The sequence below is a fragment of the Elgaria multicarinata genome, chromosome 9 (genome assembly GCF_023053635.1).
Source record: "Elgaria multicarinata webbii isolate HBS135686 ecotype San Diego chromosome 9, rElgMul1.1.pri, whole genome shotgun sequence".
NCBI lineage: Eukaryota > Metazoa > Chordata > Lepidosauria > Squamata > Anguidae > Elgaria > Elgaria multicarinata.
Genome location: NC_086179.1, coordinates 94,281,824 through 94,303,859, shown reverse-complemented (window position 1 = coordinate 94,303,859; position 22,036 = coordinate 94,281,824). Strand labels below are relative to the sequence as shown.

Genomic DNA, 22,036 nt, shown 5'->3' with positions numbered 1-22,036 from the left:
AATTGAAACATATGGGAAGGAACTGGCAAAAACAGGATGGGGAAGTGTGTATTGTGTCAATTGTTAAATCTTTGAAGACTCCAGAAGACAAAGCCCCAGTAAGGTTGTGGGAGTTTTGCTGAATGTGGAGACGCTCCAGATGAGCATAAGGTTGTGCCTTTAAAGCAGGAAAATAAATAGTTCATTGAAATACTAACATAATCTGGAATTTTGTCTTAGATTCTGTAATTTCGTTATTATTCTCGATTAGGTGCCTTTGAAGATGCAAAAATTATATTCTAAACGTAACAAACATGACAGTAATATATGTCTTGTACAAAATATTGTGCAGGCGCAACACATATGTAACAAACCTATAGATTCTGACTTGCAGGATCCATGGCAGTATTGCTTAGTTGGCATTAAACTAATTGGCCTACTGATTTTTTCCATTTTGCCTTGGTTTGAAGTGCATCTTTAGTGGAGAAAAAACAAGAAGTAGTAGCACTGACAAATGAGCTTGAAAGTTCAAAGATACGAATTGCTGAAGTGAACGAAGAGCTGTATAAAATTGTTAGTGACTTGCACAATGCTAAAATTGATGTCTATGAAGGAACACGCCAGCGGAGGAGAGCTGAAAACCTGGAGAGCCTCAAAAGACTATATCCTGATTATGTGGTAACTACATAATAATACTCATCGTTAAAGTGTGAAATAGACTTCACTATTTTCACTTGTGAAAAGGCAGTTCTTGTATCATGCTTTCTACTTAGATAATTGCCACACTGAAAAGTGTTCCAGATGACTTATGTATTCTGGGAATAAGTGCAAATGAGAAGCATTTTTTGGGGTGGGAGTAGTACTATAAGGTCATTACACACTAAATAAACAAGACATGTATCATAGACATGGATTTGGCTTTAAATTTGCAGTGTCATTATAAATATTGAAATGCATCTACAGCCAAAAATGTTAGGAGTTCATTTCACTGGCGGCGGAGCTATGCTCTTCCACAAATTTGTTTTAAGGACTCATTTCCCATAAAGCCTGCACTCATTTTTTTTCACCATAGAATAAGATATACTGTTTGTAAGGGCTCATTTTGAATCAACTGATGGTCAAACACTTAGAAAAATGTGCCATTTTTTTCAATATTTGACCATCAATTAACTACTATGTTTCTGCTGATTTTTGGTACGCAGTTGTATACATTCTTGAAAGAGATCCTGTGCATCAAAATGAGCCCTTAATGATTGTTGTAGGTATGCTGGCTGTATAGCTTTTCGCCTTTAACAGCAGTATACTAGCAGTTGCCAAAGCACTGAAATCTGTTTCTTCAACACTGGCAGCAGGGGCAAGAGGAACAGGAAGTAGGAAGCCATCCGTTGATTATATGCAAGACCATCCTAATTATCTGAATATTTTGCTATATAATGAATTTGGGATTGCCTTAGCTCAGAGAGTATTTCAACAGATACTCTCTGAACTAACACCTCAGAGTTCCGGGTTCACACATTCAGTTCCTGATAGTTTACTAAAGCAGAAATGAAGTAGCAAGTGGGTGGGTGGGGCGGGAGGCAGCGCACCCACTCGTTCTTGACAACCCCATGGGTTGTAGTTACATCTAAACTGGGTCAGTAGGTCCCGCAACCTGAGGGCAAGTCTGGCTTTCTGTGGTTTCACTACAGAAATGACAAATAACAATGAATCCAATGTGGGTTTCATTGTCAGCTTTGGGTATAGGTTGCATGTCTTGGAATAGAAAACTGCCAAGGATTATTGGGTAAAGGTTTCTTGGATTTCATCACAAGCTTCAAGTCAATCATCACTGAGCACAGCTAGCTTCTGCTGCAAACATGCTCTGACCATGTTACTCCACTTCTGAAATCTCTTCATTGGCTTCCAATTCACTTCAGAATCCAATATAAACTTCTCCTGCTGACCTACAAAGCTTTTCACTGTCTAGCTCCTTCCTATCTTTCCTCTCTCATCTCACACTATTCCCCCGCTCGTGCTCTTCGCTCCTCTGATGCCATGTTTCTCACCTGCCCAAGGGTCTCTACTTCCCTTGCTCGGCTTTGTCCATTTTCTTCTGCTGCCCCTTATGCCTGGAACGCTCTTCCAGAACATTTGAGAACTACAAGTTCAATCGCAGCTTTTAAAGCTCAGCTAAAAACTTTTCTTTTTCCTAAAGCTTTTAAAACTTGATTTTGTTCTGACTTTATACTGCTAGTTTTACCCTACCCTGTGCCTGTTTGGTGCATTCTCTTCCCCTCCTTATTGTTTTATTATGATTTTATTAGAATGTAAGCCTATGCGGCAGGGTCTTGCTATTTACTGTTTTACTCTGTACAGCACCATGTACATTGATGGTGCTATATAAATAAATAAATAATAATAATAATAATAATAATAATAATAATAATTTCAGAGCTTGACACTGGAGAAGAAGGGTCCATTTAGAGTGAATGCAGTGGTGTATTTCTAAATTAGAACCACTGCTCCCAAAATGTTGTGTTTGTCTTTGCATTCGGAATATGGATTTTAGATGTAAAATTCATTAGATGTAAAACCTCTTGACAGCTGATGCTTCTGACAAGAGACAAATGTACTGGATTTTATGAGAATGCATGAAAAGTGAACTAACATTGCACAAATTAAACTTTTAATTTACATATCACTGTTTTTTTAGTTTGGAAGACTGGTTGACTTGTGTCATCCCATCCATAAAAAATATCAACTTGCTGTTACCAAGGTTTTTGGCAAGTATATGACTGCGATTGTTGTGGCTTCAGAAAAAGCAGCTAGAGATTGTATTTGTTTCCTCAAGGAAGAAAGAGCTGAACCTGAAACATTTCTTCCTTTGGATTACCTTGAGGTAGACTTTTCTTAAAATCTAGCTGAGAATATAAATTACAGGAGGGCAGATTTCAGTTGAACATCAGGGAACCTTCCTAATATTCAGAGCAATCAGGCAGTGGAACCAACTGCCTAGGAAAACGGTGGGCTCTCATTGCTAGAGATACTCAAGCAGAGATTGGACAGACATTTATCGGGGATGCTGTAAACTGGATTCCTGCACTGAGCAGGTAGTTGGACTCAGTGCCCTAAATGGCCCCTTCCAACTTCACTTTAAAGCGTTTTTCACAGGGAAAGCCCTGTTAGTTTAAATTTCCTTCAGAAATATTTTAGGGTGTAGTGTATTATCAGAGATTCCTATGTAATATCTAATTTACCTTTTTTCTAAATGATGTTTTAATATTAGGTAGAACCTATCAATGAACAGTTAAGAGAGTTAAAAGGATCTAAAATGATGATTGATGTCATACAGACATCCTTTCCTCCATTGAAGAAAGTAATTCAGTTTGTTTGTGGGAATGGTCTAGTCTGTGAAACAGTAAAAGAAGCAAAGCAATTAGCATTTGATGGTCCACGCCGACTGAAAGTAAGTGCTAAACAGCTGCGTCTTAAAATATGATTTTTGGCTGGTGTTCAAAGGCATGTTCAGAAAAATCATATGCTACAGCACTCCTGGAACTATGCCGCTTCAAAATGCAAAGGTACATTTGAATTCCTGGACTGAGCAGGGAGCTGGACTCGATGGCCTTAAAAGCCCCTTCCAAATCTACTATTCTATGATTCTCTGATTACCTGCTAGCCAGTGCCAGAATCCTCTTGGCCAGCTAGGGTAGAAAGCTACACTAGAATACTGTTCCCTGACATGCCTCCTTACCTCAGGTAGGGAGTTGTTGATCGGAGGCAACATTCAACCATGTAATTCTCTGTTTGCATTTTGAAATACTACACTCCAGGAAGGGCTTTAGCCTCCAAAGATATAGATAAACACAAGCTTTTATTTTAGTAATATCATTTTTATTAGTAAGTGGATTTGGTTTAATTGCTGAGTGCTATGAACTTTACACTAGCAGTTCTCTGAAAGCATATATCTAGTACATTGGGGTGCACAAACATTGTAGCTCTGAGGGCTGCATCTAGGGAATAGTGTGGGTTAGGGGCTGCACATGTGTGCACACATACACAAATATAATGCTTACCAATTTGTACATTTCCTCAGCAAGCATTCAAGGCATAGCTCAAATATAGACATGTCTACTTAGACGTAAGTCCCAGTGCAATAGCTTTCAGACACGAATAGCACAGCTTAATTCTAAAATTTAAAGGGTTGACATTTATTTATTTATTTATTTACAATATTTATATACTGCTTCCCAGCCAAAAGATTTCAAAGTGGTAAACAAATAGTGTAAAAGAATAAAAACACTGTATTAAAAATTACATTTTTAAAAGAACACTTAATGCTTTTATCTCCGATCACTCATCAGAGATAAGAATGGAGTTTCCCTGCGTACTGTTGAAGATCCTTTGGTCTTTCTGAGGTACTCCTTTTCTGCAGTTTTTTCTTGCATCCCAGCTGATTTGCTGAGCTGTAGGGAAAAGGGGGTAGGGCTGCATGCGGGCGATAGATTGTGCACCCTTTAGTATATGACAACCTCTGATTCTATCATGTATAGCATAAGCCATGATGCAAGACATTGAAATACCTCCTATACTTAATTGCCCTAATTCTAAATTATGCAGCTGTTCATAAGCTCTGGGTTTTGTGTTTCCCTGGAGGTGGGGAAATTCAGTGGAATACAGATATACATTTGTGGATAGGTAATTGTATTCACTTTTGGCTGTCATCTCAGGGCCTTGCTAGACGAGGCCTTAGCGCGCTGTGAGGCCCGGTTTCCCTGCTGTTCGTCCAGACAACGCACAGGGAAATCCAGGGTCAAGGTGCACTGAAGCCTCCCTTAACACGCCATAAGCAAAGTCGCTTATGGCGCGCCTTTTCCGCAGCCCCGGCCTGAGGCCGGGACTGCGGAACATCTAGCAGGGTCCGTGGCTTTTTGCGGCTACTCGCTTACTTGCGAGTAGCCAGGAAAAGCCACGGACTGGGCACAGCGCTCATACGAGCGCTGTGCCCATCGGGCCGGGGGGATCCTGGGGTGGGGAACATAGGGGAAGGAAGGCCGGACTGGCAGGAGAGGGGGATGGCGGAGGGCGACACGGGAGACGGGGAGGGATGGCAGAGGGCGACACGGGACGGGGAGGGAGGGCGGGGAAAGAGTGGGCAGGGGGCTTAATTAAAAAAGGGGGGGCTTAAGTGAAAAAAACCCTTACCTTCTCCGGAGTCTTCGGGCCGCACATGGCCCCTTTAACAAAAATAAAAATAAAAAAATGGCCGATGCTACAGGGCTTCCGCAGTCCCTGCACGTCGGCCGTCTAGGAGGCAGGGCGGCACGCGCTAAAGTTAGCGCGCCATCGCCCTGCCTCCCTGCTGGCTTATCCGGCAGGGTCTAGCAAGGCCCTGTGTCTAGGAATTGTTGCTATACTGTAATTATCCTTTAGTGATATTGATAATTCATAAACAAAATCCAAATGTCTTTAATTTTCAGACAGTGGCTCTAGATGGAACTTTATTTTTGAAGTCTGGAATAATCTCTGGAGGCTCAAGTTATTTAAAAATGAAGGCTAGATACTGGGATGAAAAAGAGGTGAATGAACTTAAAGAACGAAGAGAAAAGCTGATGAATGAACTAAAGGTAATTAAAAAGTAAATTATATGCCCTAATGTTATAATTACTGTGATATTTTAAGGAACAGTACAGATTCTGATGACTCTGTCAATATTAATGCACTAATTTAACATCATTATTTTACGTTTGTTTGATATTTAAATCCACAAGTAAGATTTGTTAGAAGAACTGTTGGAAAAATGTGATCAGTAGACTTTTTCATCAGGCAAGAGGGATGTAGAACCGTTGCCTGCTATATTAAGAACTTGTACAGCATATTGACATAAATAGGCTATTCAAATTTCACCTCAGCAAGCTGCTATTCTCTTTGCCAACCATCCACAATGTGGGGATAACAGTACTGACCTACAGGGGTGTTGTAAGGATTACAGTAAGTGAGGGAGAGATACTGAAAGTCTTTTTTTTTCTGGTGACATGCTCCTTGCGCTTACCTGATAAGACAGGAGTATATAAGCTCCATCCGACAAGCGTTTACTGCATGCTCGTTCTTCTTCGTGGTCTCTGTGCATCACACATATGGGCTCTGCGCCTGCGCAGGGCCAGCTTCGGAAACTTCTCTAGCTGAAAGTCTTTTAGGCGGGAACCCCTTCCCCACCGTCCACTGGGCATGCTCAGGGGTTCCCGCCTAATCCCCTCAGTTGTCTTCAACCGCCTGTGGGTCAACAGCTTGTGGAGACTTCTCGTGTGTGGTATACTTTACCTCAGCTGAAAATATTCTATTTTCCTTCTTGTGTTTTCTCTCCAGTTTTCTAACCTTTTCTATTTAGTTATTAAAAAAAAAGAAAAGAAGACGGATTCGTTTGTTGTTACTTAGCCTTGTGGCTTATGGCACATCAAGGCCTCTTCAAGAAGTGCCCCGTTTGCGGGCTGAAGATCACGCAAACCGACAGACACTCACTTTGTTTGCTCTGCTTGGGGGAAACACACATTGTGGAATCTTGTGTGTTTAAGTTCTCGAGGCAAACGAGAAAGAACCGTTCAGACCGCCTTCGGGCGATACTCTGGGATAAGGCGTTGGAGGCAGTGGAGAAACCGAGACCATCTCGACGCTCCAAATCTCCTATCGTAATGGAGTCTATGCCCCAACTTCCTCCAGCACGGAGTTGAGCCTTACCGGTTCCCCCCTCCTCCTCCTCTCAGTCCGCATCCGCAAGGGTGGCAAAAGATTTCTAAGAGAGCGAGAGAGTGTTCTGAGGCACACGACCCTCAGAGGAATAAGAGCAAAACTCAAGAATATAAATGCGAGGAAAAAGTCATTGATACCTATTCGTCGATACCGAGGAGCCCGGTACCGAACACATCGGTACCGAGGCATGCGGCAGGGCATAGGAGCCCTATGTTGAGCCTTTCACGGCAAAGCTCTCCTCCGCTATCGCTTTCGCTACCAATAAGCCTATACCGAGGCTATCGCTTTCCCTACCTATAAGCTTGGTACCGAGGCTATTGCTTCCGAGACCATACACGATACCGAGACAGGTGATTCCATCCTCGCCACTGGTACTGAACCCTCTGCAGCAAACAGAGCGTATTGCTGACTCGCCGGCACCGTCTCCATTACGGATCATCACGGTACCAGCTGACAACCCTACCATAAGGGCATCGGACTTGGAAGGCGAAATTAGAGGTTCGTCCATGGATAATAACTCGGCTGATCGGGGCCCTTTTTCCCCTCGATACCGAGAAGAGCCACAACCCATCGATACCGACGGATGTCGGTACCGATAAATGCCACAGCAACCGTCAGTCGATACCGAAGGTTATTGATACTGACACGCATCGCCTTATGGTTAAGCCTGGGACCATTCACCAGCTTTAACTCATTCAGGTCGCCAGAATGCCACCCATGGCGAACGACCTATGTCCCCTCCAAGAATGCGGGACTATTACGCTGATTGGCAACCTCCCCAGTATCCTCCGTATTATTACGAGGATTGGAGACACAGAAGGCACCTAGATTACTATTATCAGTACCCACAACCACCCTCCGATAATCTCCCATCCACCTCTCCCAGAGGATGTCATGGCCATGCCACTGCCGCCTCTACCATCGGTACCGAGGCGCGCTCTGCAACCGACGCAAACCACAGTACCAACCGCTCGGTACCGTCGCAAGCATTGCAGACGTTGCCTACATCAGACATGGGACTGGATGTTCCATCAGAGGAGGATTACCAATCGGACTCCTCACAAGATACATCACCACCAGATGACCTCGTGGTCACTGCAGACGTGGTGTCCCCTTCAGAGGACTTAGCAAACTTTACTGATCAGGTACAAAGAATGGCAACGTCCCTAGGGACTCAAATATCCCAACCTATAGAGAAATTTAATGACCCAGTATACGATGATGTATACTGTTTGTCATCAACCCTAATGGCTATTCTATATTTGCCTGTGCTGCTGCGCACAGTGCAACAATCATGGAAGCTGCCCTCCTCTATGCCACAACGTCGAGGAGGCTAGACAACATATATTTATAAGATGCAGGACTAAATTGTCCCATTCCTATTTACACACCCAAAACCTAACTCAATAATACTCAAATAATGCACCAGTGAACAAAGAAGGCCGTAGGTTGCACGGCCTGGGGAGAAGAGTATACTCTTCTACAGCTTTATCCCTTCATGTGCATAATTACCAAGCCACAATGGCAAAATATAAGCTCTTTTTATGGGAGGAGATTACATCTCTCTCTGGATTCTTGCCAGATGACATGCAGTTGTTTTTGTACTGAGCCTGTGAGACTTTCTCGACAATAGCTTAATACAGCACGCCACGCTACGGACTGCGCCTCAAAGCCATGGTAGTTTCCATTGCGCTATGAAGGCATGCGTAGCTAAGGTCCGCAGGGCTGTCCCAGCAGGCACGCACCCGCATAGAGGACCTGCTGTTCGATGGAAGCCAGATCTAACCACTACTGTTAGAGTCCCCATGGCTGGCCTCCTCGGTAGCAGTAATAACTAGCTTCTTCAGTACACTGAAACTCTCGATACCGAGACTTGCAACAACATAACTAGCTTCTTCAGTACCGAGACTGGTAACAATATAACTAGCTTCTTCAGTGCCGAGCCTGAAACCTCTCGGTACTGAGACTGCTCTCAATACCAAGACTGGCAACAATATAACTAGCTTCTTCGGTACCGAGAATGAATCTCTCAATGCTGAGACTGGCAACAATATAGCTTCTTCGGTACAGACTGGAACCCTCGCTACCAAGAGTGTCAATTACATAACTAGCATCTTCAATACAGACGCTGGAATTCTTAATGCTGAGACTGGCAATAACATAACTGGCTTTTTTGGTACCAAGGTTGGAACTTTTGGTACTGAGACTGACAATAACATAACTGGCTTCTTCGGTACCAAGACTGGAATTTTTGGTACTGAAAATGACAATAACATAACTGGTTTCTTCGGTACCAAGGCTGGAACCCTTGATACCGAGATTGACAATAACATTAATAGCTTCTTTGGTACAAACGCTGAGACTCTTGATACCAAGAGGGCATCTCACATGCAGCTTCAATGTCAGAGGGTGAGATGTAATATCTCTCCCCTCCAAAGCCAATGGACATCTGTCCACCACATCAGGCAGTGTATACCTTGCAGGCTAACCACCGATTTCAAGGTCCCCATTCCAGAGTCTCTACGCTCTGAGTGCTTTGCTTTCAATGGAGAGCGTTTTATTACCATGATGTCTGATGTCATCATTTCCCCCCCTCCCTTGGAAGAGGAGGGGACACAATGTTAAATGGGCCACGTCTCCTGAGAATACCATACAAGCATGGATACTGGCTTCAGTACCGTGATGGGGATACGTACAACCGAGATTACTGTCATTGCGACCGATACACAGGGCTCAGCTGTTACAGCCACAATGCGTCAGCACAATTACTTAGCTCTTCCCCATTCCACCCCCATTCCATGGGACATCAGGAGATCAACTTGGGGAAGATAAGTTAAAGCATAAGAATAGACCTGATTCCCTTCAATCCTTTGAGGACTATCAGTCGGTCTCAACATTGCCCTCTTCTGCATCACCTACACAGGGCAGAACCTCCTTTGGAGGACTTATACCACTTCCTGGTCATTGAGGATGACCAGGCTTGGTATTGAGACACATAACTAGGTAAATAAAGTGCAGGATTTTGTATCTCATGCTGTATGTACTGAGAAGCCAACTCCAGTGTCGATATTTTTCCTCCCAACACTGCTTCTGACAGTTAAAAATTCCTGGAAGGGCCCTTCTTTGATGGCTCTGACATTGGAAAGTGCAGAATCTTTACATAAGGTCCAGTAATGGACATGGGGTTTTTTTCTTTATGCACCCATGTTCCAATTCTATATTAGTTCAGTTAGCCCCAAGGGGAGTTTTCAGAACATATTCATCTGCTTTGGGCCCCAGAGTCATACACTATCTAGTTATGATGTCCAGATACAACTTTTCCTTTTGTCAGCAACTTAACATGACCCGTTACTTCACTGTGAGTTGAGAGTGATGGTGCGCGCTCTGGTGCTTCGCATGCATACCAATGATTAGCAGGTCTCACTCTGTAAACTAGATTGAGGACCTACCATTCGATGGTGAAGGATTGTTCAATCTCATTGCTCATCTCGTTTCCTGCATCAGAACCAGCAAATTACAGATGACACACTGTCTTTCTTAATGCTGCTTCTCAGAAGGGAGTATGTTTTGCCCCACACACATAAAGTGTGCATACTTCCATATAGCCATTCAGAACACTCGCCAGAGGTACCTTGGGTTTATCATAGGTACCGAAATGTCCCAGTTTGGGTGCGTCTATTGGACCTAAGCACAGCCCACCGAATGTTTGCAAAATATATGGCAGTTCATTTGCCTACACAGGGTGAAAGTCTACCTATAGTTAGACAACTGGCTTCTAGTAGCATCTTAGAAGAGGATGCTATCGAAGGCAGTGGGAGTAATCCTCAATTTATTGAGCTCTCTGGACCTCATAGTAGAAACCACAATGTTAGACTGTCAATCCTTACCCCCTGATATATGGGACATAATTCTAGCAGCTAAGAAACAAGTGACTAGAAAGTCATATGCTACCAAATGGGAAGCTCACTCCTCCTTTGCACTAAGCAGGAATGAGAAACCCCTTTCAGAGCCTATTTCCACCATCCCCACTTTCCTTTTTTCCTTGTTAAAAGAGGCCGTAAGTTTCCTCACTTAGAGTTTATCTGGCAGCGATTTCTGCCTCACATTTATGGATTCAGGGCTGTTCGGTCTTCACTCATCCACTGGTTAAGCGCTTTATGAAAGGGATGAAAGATACAGTTCCACCCCTTCGTTCCTTTGTTCCGCAATGGATCCTTTCCGTGGTGCTAAAAGCACTGTCTGCCAAGCCTTTCGAACCGTTGGCAAAGACAGATTTGCGTTTACCGACTTTAAGGTGGTATTCCTTGTTGCCATAACGTCTGCTAGACGTGCATCAGAGTTAGCGGCACTCCGTATGGATTCACCTTATACGGTTTTTCATGCCGACAAAGTGGTCCTTAGACCGGACCCAGCTTTCTTCCAAAGGTTGTTTCTCCTTTCACCTTGGGCAGGATTTTACTCTGCCAAGCTTTTTCCTTGCGCCGACAACTCTTCTTGAGTCGACACTACATATGCTGGACAGAACAGTGACTCTCCGGAGATCCCTAAGATTTTTTGTTTTTATGGATCAAACAAAAGGGACTCAAAGCATCTCCGCAGACAATATCTGCTTGGGTTTTTCAGACTATTAAATTAGCCTATGAACTTACTGGCCCCCCGCTGAAGGGGAAAGTGTGCTCTCACTCCACCAGAGGAGGGGCCACTGCTACAGCTTTTGAAAGAGGTATTGCCATACCGGACCTCTGCAAAGCGGATACCTGGTCGACGCCTCTGACTTTTGCCAGTCACTACCGTCTGGACATCAGAGCGCGTAGAGACTGTGCCTTATCGGCAATCCGTTGAATTTACATCCATCACCTGACACCACCCACCTCCGGGTAGTCAGCTTGTTATTCGCCCATATGTGTGATGCACAGAGACCATGAAGAAGAAAGACAGGTTGCTTACCTGTAACTGTAGTTCTTCGAGTGGTCATCTGTGCAGTCACACAACCCTCCCACTGTCCCCGCTATGGTGTTTTTTTTTTTTTTATTACCTGGTGGTTCACCTCAGTGAGACTGTTTAGGCGGTTTCAGGAACTGAGGGGATTAGGCAGGGACCCCTGAGCATTCTCAGTGGACGGTGGGGGAGGGGTTCCCGCCTAAAAGACTTTCAGCTAGAGAAGTTTCCGAAGCTGGCCCTGCGCAGGCGCAGAGCTCATGTGTGTGACTGCACAGATGACCACTCGAAGAACTACAGTTACAGGTAAGCAACCTGTCTTTACTGGGCACTCACGAATTACTCACATGACATCGTCTGCTTCTCGCCTGTCTTCTGCCCCTTCTGGCCATTATTGTGCTGCCAAAAAACCCCTAATTAAGTCCGGTTGCTGCTCTCTCCTACTGGACTGAATGGGGCTGATTACTTCCTTTTTTCAGGAAGCGACGTGGGAGCGGTGACAGAAGCAGCAACGGGAGCTGTGCATTTGACTAGATGTGATGAAGCTTTATGTGCTTCAGCCTCTCAACATTAGACTTGTTGCAAAGAAAGCAACACCTTTAGATACTGCTATGCTCGTTCCAGGGTTTAGCCATTGGGCAACAATGTCATTTGGGGAGTTGTGCAAGTAATTCCAGATACTCTGATTACTTGAATGCGCAGCCTGTTGGTCTGTACAGAACTTGAATAGAGTTAACTTCCCTCAAGGGAAATAGTCAGTGTATTTTATTTTGGGCTGACTAGGATTAGAGAATAATAATAATAAAAAAACCTGGCTTAATGTAGAGACCAGCTATATTTTGTGATGATTTTTCTACTCTTGAAGTTTGGTTTCAGTAACTTCCATAGGCCAAATTTTGAAACGAAGTATAAAAATTAAATTGCATTTAACAATTGCTGTTGAATTTGTATTTAGCATCACAAGACAAATTTTGCTGATGGAAGAAATCTGAGCAGAACAGTGAGGGAGGTGATTTTTTTACCATTCCCCATCTGCTCTGCAGTCGTCCCCCCTCCAAAAAAGAAAGAAAGAAATATATGTTCTGATGGGGCTGCAGGGGGAGGACAAATAGCTGAAAATCACCTCTCTGTTCTATTGGTTGTGTTCTGACAATGGAGTGACCACAATTGAATGTAACCCCAAGAGACTGTACAATTCTTAGTTTGACAAAGGAATTTCTCAAGGTCAGAACTCATAAGATTATTCTAGCATCTCCGCAGTTGGAAAAGCAATTTTGAGGATATTTTGGAGATGAAAAATGTCTGAAAGGGAAAACTTTAAATGGATGAAATATTAATTCCTTCACTCTAGGGAACACTGAAAACTATTTTTGGTCTCTAACTGGTTTTGCAGCATCCTTATCAACCTACAGTTCCCAGGATTCTTTTTGTGAATCGGTGACAATGAAACTGGTCTAAAACTGATATACCGTAGTTCTTCGATTGTAAGACGCCATCGATTGTAAGACACACACTAATTTCAGTACCACCAACAGGAAAAAAAAAACCCTAAGACACAGCCGCGATTCTAAGACGCACCCCATTTTTAGAGATGTTTATATGGGGAAAAAAGTGCGTCTTAGAATCGAAGAAATAGGGTATATGTCCAAACCATTTGGAGGGCATCAGATTAAGAAGCCTGATCTAGGGAAAAGAGCGAGAGAGAGTATACACATGCCCCAGAACAGGCTTCCCAGTCTCTTGCCCTCCAAATGGTTTGGACTATAATTCCTTGCATTCCTGACCAATGGCCGTGCTGGCTGGAGATGCTGAGAGCTGAAGTCCAAAACATCTGGAGGGCACCAGATTGGGAAAAGTTGCTCTAGAAGAGCTATGATCTTTTACAGTAAAGTTGCAGCTGTATAAGAGGACAGTATGCAATAACTATTCATTCTCTTTGTCTTGCATACTAGTATCAAAGTACTTGCAAGCATTTTTTTTAAAAAAGTACTTTCTTTCCTTAGGACTTACTGAAAATCAAGCGGAAGGAAATTGATTTAAAGCATTTGCAGGCTCAGTGCCAAGGAATTCAAACACGGCACAAATATTCACAAAGTGAATTAGAGGTTCTTAAGAAAAAACAACTTGCTAATTTCAACAAGGTAGCATCAACCCCTCAGATGATGTTTTTATTTTCTGATTTCTCTAACATCTGCAACATTAACTATATTGCTTAATTCTCAATTATAGCTGTGAGACCTTAGATTACAACATGTTCATTTTTCTTCACCTATTCAGGAGACATATGTCATATTAAAACAGAATAGCTGTTTTTTACAAGGATACTGTTGTTTTTATGTTTTTAAACGTTGTATATTTGTTTTTAATGTTTACTGTTTTTAACTTTTGTAAACCGCCCAGACAGCTTCAGCTATGGGGTGGTATATAAATGGTATTTAAAAATCTATCATCTAGTTAGGAGGGAAGGTTTTCATTGAGACTTCATATGTCACTCTAAGTGTGATCAATACATTTAGTTGATTCAGACAACTATAAAATATTTTGTAGGATTTTCAAAATTCTTCAATATTATTAATAATAATAGTAATAAATAATAAATTTATTTCTTACCCGCCTCTCCTTTTAGATCAAGGCAGTTGATGTTGTTCCGGAAGAAAATGTTCTCGCTACATAAATAATTAAAACAGTGAGACTGGTCTGCTATTTTGTTTAAATAACCTTAAATACTTGCTAGTATTTATTTTTATTTAGGAGAAATCTATGTTGGAAAGTGAACTGGTAAATACTCAGTCGCAACATGCCATGCTGAATGATGGAGTCTTACAAAGAGCGGGGAAAATGGATGAGCTCAAAAAGAAAATTAATAAGGTATACTTTTTCACTCACTGGCAGAATCCAGATTTATTAGTAATATAAATGAGTGCACCAAATAGGGGGTGGCACAAATAAACATTTGAAAAATAAGCAAAAATAAAGAAAATGGCCAAAAAGGCACATTTCCCTCATAGCCTAAGATGCACAGTTGCACAGAGACGAATTTGCGCAAATGCACCTTGGTGAATAGTCCAAATCCATATTGGATTGGATGCCTTCCAACTTCCAGTGCTTTAGAGGTGCAAAAACACCACTGATTGGGTGGGAGAACAGCAGCAGGAGGGGGTGAGTCAAATTACACACAATAGCTTAAGAAGCTACACAGAATAGCTTATTTGCGCATTCATGTGGCAGGGGATCATGGACTATTTAAAGAATATGCTGCTGTGTGTATCTTATTAACCCATCATGGGCTATTGCGACGTCCAAACACGGCCATTATCAATCTGCTATTTAGGGCTAGTGGACTGAGCTGGAAAAGAAAGTTAATAATACAAAGTCTCACCAGTTTAACATAAACAAAAGAAAAATATTTGATCGGTGTCATTTTGGTTGGCCGCTGTGTGAACAGTATGCTGGACTAGATGGACTCTTAGTCTGATCGAGTATGGCTCTTCTTATGTTCCACAAGTAATAGAAGGCAGTAGTTATTAAATAGTACCATTTACCTTTTATTGGTGTTTGGAGTAGTTGTGTGCCTTTTTGGCACTTTATATGGTACTATCTTCTTACGTTCCTACATTCCAAAAACAGTCTAACATAAAAGCTAATGGGATACATTTTGACCTACAATATTAATTTACATCCCTCAAATGGCTATCATGAAGCACTGGGGAAGAAACAGAAGAGATGCATAGGTAAAATACTGAGCTCATTACAGAACAAAAAACAAAATAGAGAACAAAAAATTGCATATGTGAAATAGTAAATGGAAGTGATCCAGTGTATCCCAATAGACTAAATGGTGGTGGGGGTTTCCCAAAAGAAAAATACAAATAAGTAATCAGTGTTCCAGCTTTGAAGTGGGAGAATAACTTCTGTGTCAAGAACTTGAATCAGAATTAACTCCCTAGGGTAGAATTTACTCTTGAGGCCCAGCAGACTCCTCTAGTACTTTGCAATGAGGGTTATTTTTGTACGCGCAAGAAAAAAAATCTACTCCATTGCTCTTAATGTGGCATATAACCACAAATAAATGGGACTCATGATATGGGCATCAGTTTATCTGTACGCTGCCCTGAGATCCCAGTGATTTAGGGCGGGATACAAATGTTACAATAAATTAATAAAATAAAACATTAAGTTATTTTCCCTACTCTGTTTTGAAACTTTGGGGCATAGAATGGACCCCAAATCATTACCTATTCATTTCAGTAGGGGTAAATTGGACTCAATACCTTAATAAAGTTGAGGAAATGAAACACCACAGAAATGATCCCATAATTGTGGAGTATAAAGTAGCTCAAGTTTGCTAAAAAAAAAGAAAAGAAAAAAGTTTTACAGATATTTCAAATAACTGCTGAGGTCCACAGCAACTGCATTAGCTTAGCGGAGTTAACTGTGCAAATATTTTTTCTTTCAATCATTCAGTGGAAGAAGTAATCAAGAAAATGCTTCTTGAGGCTTTGTTTTAGGAAATAAAGCATTGATACATGTTAAATTGTGTCTCTCCTATTACAAGGAAAAAAGGCCTTATTTTAGAAATTAAATTTAATTGCCTTCCTTTTGGGGTATGTTTGCAACAGGTGGAAGACAATGTTTTCCATGAATTTTGTGAAGAGATAGGTGTAGACAATATTCGTGTATATGAAAAAGAACATATCCAACAGCAAGAAGAAATTGACAAAAAGAGGTAACTATTCAGAACTGCGAAGTAGTGACATTTTGTATGTTTTCCATGAAAATCGTTTTATAATGCCCTTCATAGTTTGGGTCTTTATTTATTTTTTATTGCGCTTATATCCCACCTTTTTTCCTGAAAGGAACCCAAAGCAGTGTGCATAATCCTCCTCTCCACTTTATCCTCACCACAACAACCCTGTTTCTCTCCTCGTTGGTGGGTGGGGAGGTGGGTTGGGCTGAGAGTCTGTGACTGGCCCAAAGTCATCCACTAGGTTTCCATGGCCAAGTGGGGGGGACTAGAACCCGGATCTCCCGACTCCCAGTGTGACACTCTAGCCGCTATGCCACACTGGCTTTAGTATCTGAAGGATCACCTCTACACACTGTTCCTACCCAGATCCTGAGTTCATCATCGTTGCCTCTTCTGAGAGTGCCCCTACTTAGTGAGGTACAGTTGGTGGCTGCAAAAGAGAGAGGACCTTCTCAGTAGTGGTTTCTTGGTTATGGAATGCGCTTCCTAAAGAGGTCCGCCTGGCGCCTACTCTTAATTTTTGCGGGTGGGGGGGTTGGGGGTGAAGGGGCACCAGGCAAAGGCATTTCTTTATTGTGGTTTTACTGTTCTTTACTTCTGTGAATTTTCATTCCTCTGACCTCTGTTTTAATTGATCTAGTTCTTGTGATTTTATTTTTTTGCTCTGTTTCAGTTGACTGTTTGATTTTACTGTTTTTATTTGATGCATTTTATTTTTATTTTGTTTTATGCTGTATGCCACCCAGAAAACTTCTGTTATAGGATGACATATAAATAAATTATTTCCTGGTTGTCAGGCAAGTCGACATTTGTTCTGTAAGCCTCCTAAAAAGGTGACCAGAAGAATCGCCTTACCAGAACCTGTTGAATACTTTCTAGTAACTGTGTTCAGTTCTTTCTCTGTATCTCCATGGTTATTTGCATGGGGCAGGATCAAAAGAAATAGATACTAGTTCCATAAAGCAAATGGCTCTGGACCTTTTCCCCTTGATCAGCAGTTTCCCATCCTCGCCATGTCACATGATAAACTGCCTTGGAAGCTGAGGCAAGTTTGTGATGCGGTGTTGAGGATTCATAGAAGACGTGTGCTTCTCAGTATGTTTCTTTTCAAAAATTTTTTTAAGAGTGGCTCTCTGTAATTTCAGAAACTGCTTTTGAGACCCACCCAAATTTGTGAAGCAGTTTCTGATGAGCTTACAGGACTTGCTATTTAAAACTACTTGCATCAAATGATAGGGCTTTTATAATCCATGTTAAAAGGTCAATATACTGATGGCTACAATCACCTTGGTGGGATGGGTGGGTTAATTTTAAATTTATGAAAGAATAATGCCCTTTCTTCCTGATAAACCTGCGTGTCCATTGTCGATTTTTAATGTGATCTTTGTGGAACTAATCTTCAGGTTTCAGAAATGTCTCAGTGGGCTCTGCGCCTGCGCAGGGCCAGGTTCAGAAACTTCTCAAGCTGAAATCTTTTTAGGCAGGAACCCCTCCCCCACCGTCCACTGAGCATGCTCAGGGGTTCCCACCTATTCCCCTCAGTTCTCTTCAACCGCCTGTGGGTCAACAGCGTTTTGGAGACTTCTTTGTGGTATAGTGTATTGGATATACCAGAGCTGAAAAATCTATCAATTCTTCTTTCTTTTTCTTATCTCTCCAGTTTTCTATTCTTTCCTATCCAAAATAAAATAAAAATATTGTTTTGTTTGTTTTGTTTGTCTTGTCTTGGTGCCTATGGCACACCAAGGCCTGTTAAAAAAGTGTTCCAACTGCGGACAGAAGATTTCGCAAATGGATGGGCATTCCTTCTGCCTGCTCTGCTTGGGGGAGACTCATGTTGTGGAGTTGTGTGCTTTTTGCCTAAAGTTCTCAAGGCAAGCATGTAAAAACCGTGCAGATCACCTTCGGGCTATTCTCTGGGAAAAGGCTTTGGAGGCAGTAGATAAACCGAGAGCGGCTCGCGTTTCTACATCTCCACACAAGTTGGAGTCTATGCCCCAAAATCCTCCAACAAGGAGTGAAGCCTTAGCGGTTCCCCCCTCCTCCTCTCAGTCTGCAAAAAAGGCAGCAAAGAAGATCTCTAAGAGAGCGAGAGAGCACTCTGAGGCTGAAAACCCTCAGAGGAAAAAGAGCAAATTGAAGGGCAAAGATGGAAAGAAAAACCATCGAAATCGATCTCGTCGGTACCGAGGAGCCCGATACCGAGTACTTCGATACCGAGGCTCGAGACGGAGCATAAGAGCCCGATAACGAGTCTCACATTACAGAGACCTCCCTCGCATGCTATAAGCCCGATACCGAGGCTTTCGCTACCGACGCCTTTCTCAATACCGAGACGGACGACTCCATCCTCACCGCCGGTACTGAACCCTCCACCACCGGTTGCTAATTCACCAGTCCCGTCGCCACTCCATATTGTTACGGTCCCGACGGAAGAACCCAGTGTGAGGGCATCAATTTCTGAAGGTGAGATCAGAGGTTCCTCGTTGGACAACACCGTGGCGGATCAAATACCTGTTTCCCCTTGGTACCGAGCAGAACCCATCGATACCGATGGACGTCGGTACCGACAGCGACCATATGTCGATACCGAAGGTTTTCGATACCGACAAACACCTCCATATGGTTACAGCCGTGATGGTTCACCGGCTTCAGTTCATTCAAGTCGACAATACGTCGCGTATAACGAAAGATCAAGGTCCCCACCGAGGGGTCAGGACCATTACGCCGATTGGTACCCTCCACAATTTCCTCCACGTTACTATGAGGATTGGAGACATAGAGGGCACCAAGAATACTACTATCCGGAACGCCACTACGACCCGTACCTGCATTTCCGCCAGCCTCCTTCCGAGACGGTCTCCCGTCCACCGCCTCCGGAGGATGTCACGAGCATGCCACCACTGCCTCAACCAGCGGTACCGAGGCAAACACTACGACCAATGCAAATGATTGTACGACCACCACGTTACCGACTCAGGCGTCGCAACTGCGTCCGAGTTCGGAACTGATGCCACGCGTTTTGGACGTCCTATCGGAGGAGGACTACCAGTCTGACTCCTCCCAAGAGGCTTCACCAGTACCATCCATTCCCTCCCCTGATGACCTTGTAGGGACTTCGGATGTGGTTTCCCCTTCAGAAGATCTATCGCACTTTGCCGATCAAGTGCAAAGGATGGTGAGATCATTAGGGATTGAGATGTCTCAACCATTGAAAAATTAAACAACCCAGTGTACGACAACGCATACTGTGAATCAGCTACTCCAGCGGCCATTCCATACCTGCCCGTGCTTTTACGTACTGCACAACAGTCGTGGAAGCTGCCCTCCTCTATGCCACCAACATCCAGGAGGCTAGATAATACTTACAAAATACAGGAAAAGACTGCCCCTTTTCTTTTTACCCATCCCAAGCCTAACTCCATAATTGTAGAGGCATCTCAGGGACGCACTCATAAGAGGCACAATGCACTGGTAGTTAAAGAAGGTCGTCGGCTGGATGGCATAGTTCGAAGAATTTATTCTTCAACTGCACTGTCATTACGAGTGCATAATTACCAAGCCACCATGGCAAAATATCAACTCTTCTTATGGGAGAAGATGGCATCCCTATCTGGTTATCTGCCAGATGACCAAAGGGAACTGGCGAATGTATTTTACACTGAGGCCATGACACTATCAAGGCAGCAGCTTAATACAGCTCGCCACGCGACGGACTGCGCCTCAAAAGCCATGGTAGGGTCCATAGCCCTACGAAGACATGCATGGCTGAGGTCTGCAGGTTTGTCTCAAGAGGCACGCTCCCGTATCGAGGACCTGCCTTTTGATGGAGATGGCCTATTCCATTCCTCCACGGATGAGTCAATGGAGAACATCAAAAAAGCCAAGAATACAGCCAAAAAGATGGGAATTGGGCAGCAGCAACAACAAATTCAAAGAGCATTCCGCCCAAGATGCTGGCCTAGGGCTCAACAGCAGTTCCAGCCCAAACAGCAACAGCAATTTCAGGATAGACCTCCTCTGTACCAACCCCAAGGTCAGTACAAGAGGCAACAATTCCTGGGACGCTTCAAGCAAAACAGAGGCAAACCCGACCAGGGTCAAAGACGGCATCTTTGACTGTCCTATGAAATTAATTTATACACCTAAATTTGGCGACATCCTTGCCCCTTTTTATAATAGTTGGACCACCATTACCACCGACAGGTGGGTCCTTAATATCATCTCCGGGGGCTACAAAATTGAGTTTACCACCCTCCCTCCCTTAGGAAACGTAAGGTTCTCTCTACCTACAGACACCCTAGTGCAAGAGACATTGTCTCTTTTGGAGAAGGACGCCATAGAGCGATTACCAACCCATACCCTAAGGTGCGGTTTCTACTCCCGCTACTTTACGGTTCCTAAACGGGATGGGGGGCTAAGACCTATTTGGACCTTAGAGAACTGAACAAGTTCATAAATCCAAAAAAGTTCTGCAAGCATCCTACCTTTCCTCTCCCAAGGGGACTGGTTTACATCCATTGACCTCAAGGATGCTTATTTCCATGTCTCAATTTACCCTTACCATCGCCAATTCCTCCGCTTCATAATAGGGGAAGACATCTTCCAATTTAAGGTGCTTTCTTTTGGTCTTTCTATGGCCCCCCGAGTCTTCACAAAGTGTATGGCACCAGTTTGCACCTTTCTGAGGACTCGAGGGGTAGAGATTTACCCCTATCTGGATGATTGGCTGATAGTGGCTAGTACGGAGCAGGAAGCTACCCGTAACACCCACCTCACCATCAACCTTCTTAATGAATTAGGCCTGTGCATCAACAAAGAAAAATCAAATTTTCAACCAACTCAAAAAATTAAATTCCTTGGAGCTATTCTGGACTCAACCCGCTCCAGGGCTTTCCTTCCAGAGGATAGAGCTACAGCATTAATTAAACTTGCACTCAAACTCTTTCACTCCAAGACAATATCTGCTTTCCAGGTGCAAAGACTACTAGGTCTCATGGCAGCTACTGTCAGCGTCGTCCCTTGGGCGCGCTTGCCCATGAGACCTCTTCAGTTGTGGCTTCTGCGGGAGTACGACAATACAATGGATGCTCATCGAGTGAAATTGTCGCTCCCTACCAAAGTAAAGGACTCTCTCCTATGGTGGACAGATCTACCCAACATTATACAGGGCCTGGACTTCAGACCTCCATTACCATCGCATCATCTGATGACAGACGCCTCCCTTTTGGGCTGGGGAGCCCATTGTGGAGATCTCACAATCCAGGAGCGTTGGATCATTTCCGACAGGAAAAGGCATATAAACGTCCTGGGATTGATGGCCATCCAAAAAGCACTGTATGCCTTTCAGCAGACCTTGTCACGACATGTCATCCAGATCCATACAGACAACATGGCTGCTGTTTGGCATATAAACAAACAAGGTGGAACACGGTCTATGGACCTGATTTCCCTAACATTGGACTTTTGGCACTGGGCTATCGCCCACGGCATGACTTTATCGGACATTCATATCGCAGGCCAGGACAATATCCTGGCAGACGACCTCAGCCGCACCTTCGTGGACACGCACGAGTGGCAGATGAAAGACTCAGTTCTCGACACGATCTTTCAGGCGTGGGGACAGCCTGTAATAGACTTATTTGC

The 22,036-nt window shown here is 43.4% G+C and overlaps 2 protein-coding genes across 2 annotated transcripts in view; both read left to right on the top strand.

The window, feature by feature from the left end:
* Positions 1 to 22,036, top strand: part of KIAA0930 (KIAA0930 ortholog) — a 451,608-nt gene that overhangs the window by 97,650 nt on the left and 331,922 nt on the right. The gene's annotated exons all lie outside the window — the stretch shown is intronic.
* The window catches only part of SMC1B (structural maintenance of chromosomes 1B), a 73,304-nt gene that overhangs the window by 21,824 nt on the left and 29,444 nt on the right, over positions 1 to 22,036 (top strand). Inside the window, exons 9-15 of the mRNA XM_063134357.1 lie at positions 450 to 657; positions 2,672 to 2,857; positions 3,245 to 3,424; positions 5,439 to 5,585; positions 13,647 to 13,784; positions 14,395 to 14,511; positions 16,263 to 16,369. Coding sequence (XP_062990427.1) covers positions 450 to 657; positions 2,672 to 2,857; positions 3,245 to 3,424; positions 5,439 to 5,585; positions 13,647 to 13,784; positions 14,395 to 14,511; positions 16,263 to 16,369 — 1,083 coding nt within the window. The remainder of the gene's footprint in view (positions 1 to 449; positions 658 to 2,671; positions 2,858 to 3,244; positions 3,425 to 5,438; positions 5,586 to 13,646; positions 13,785 to 14,394; positions 14,512 to 16,262; positions 16,370 to 22,036) is intronic.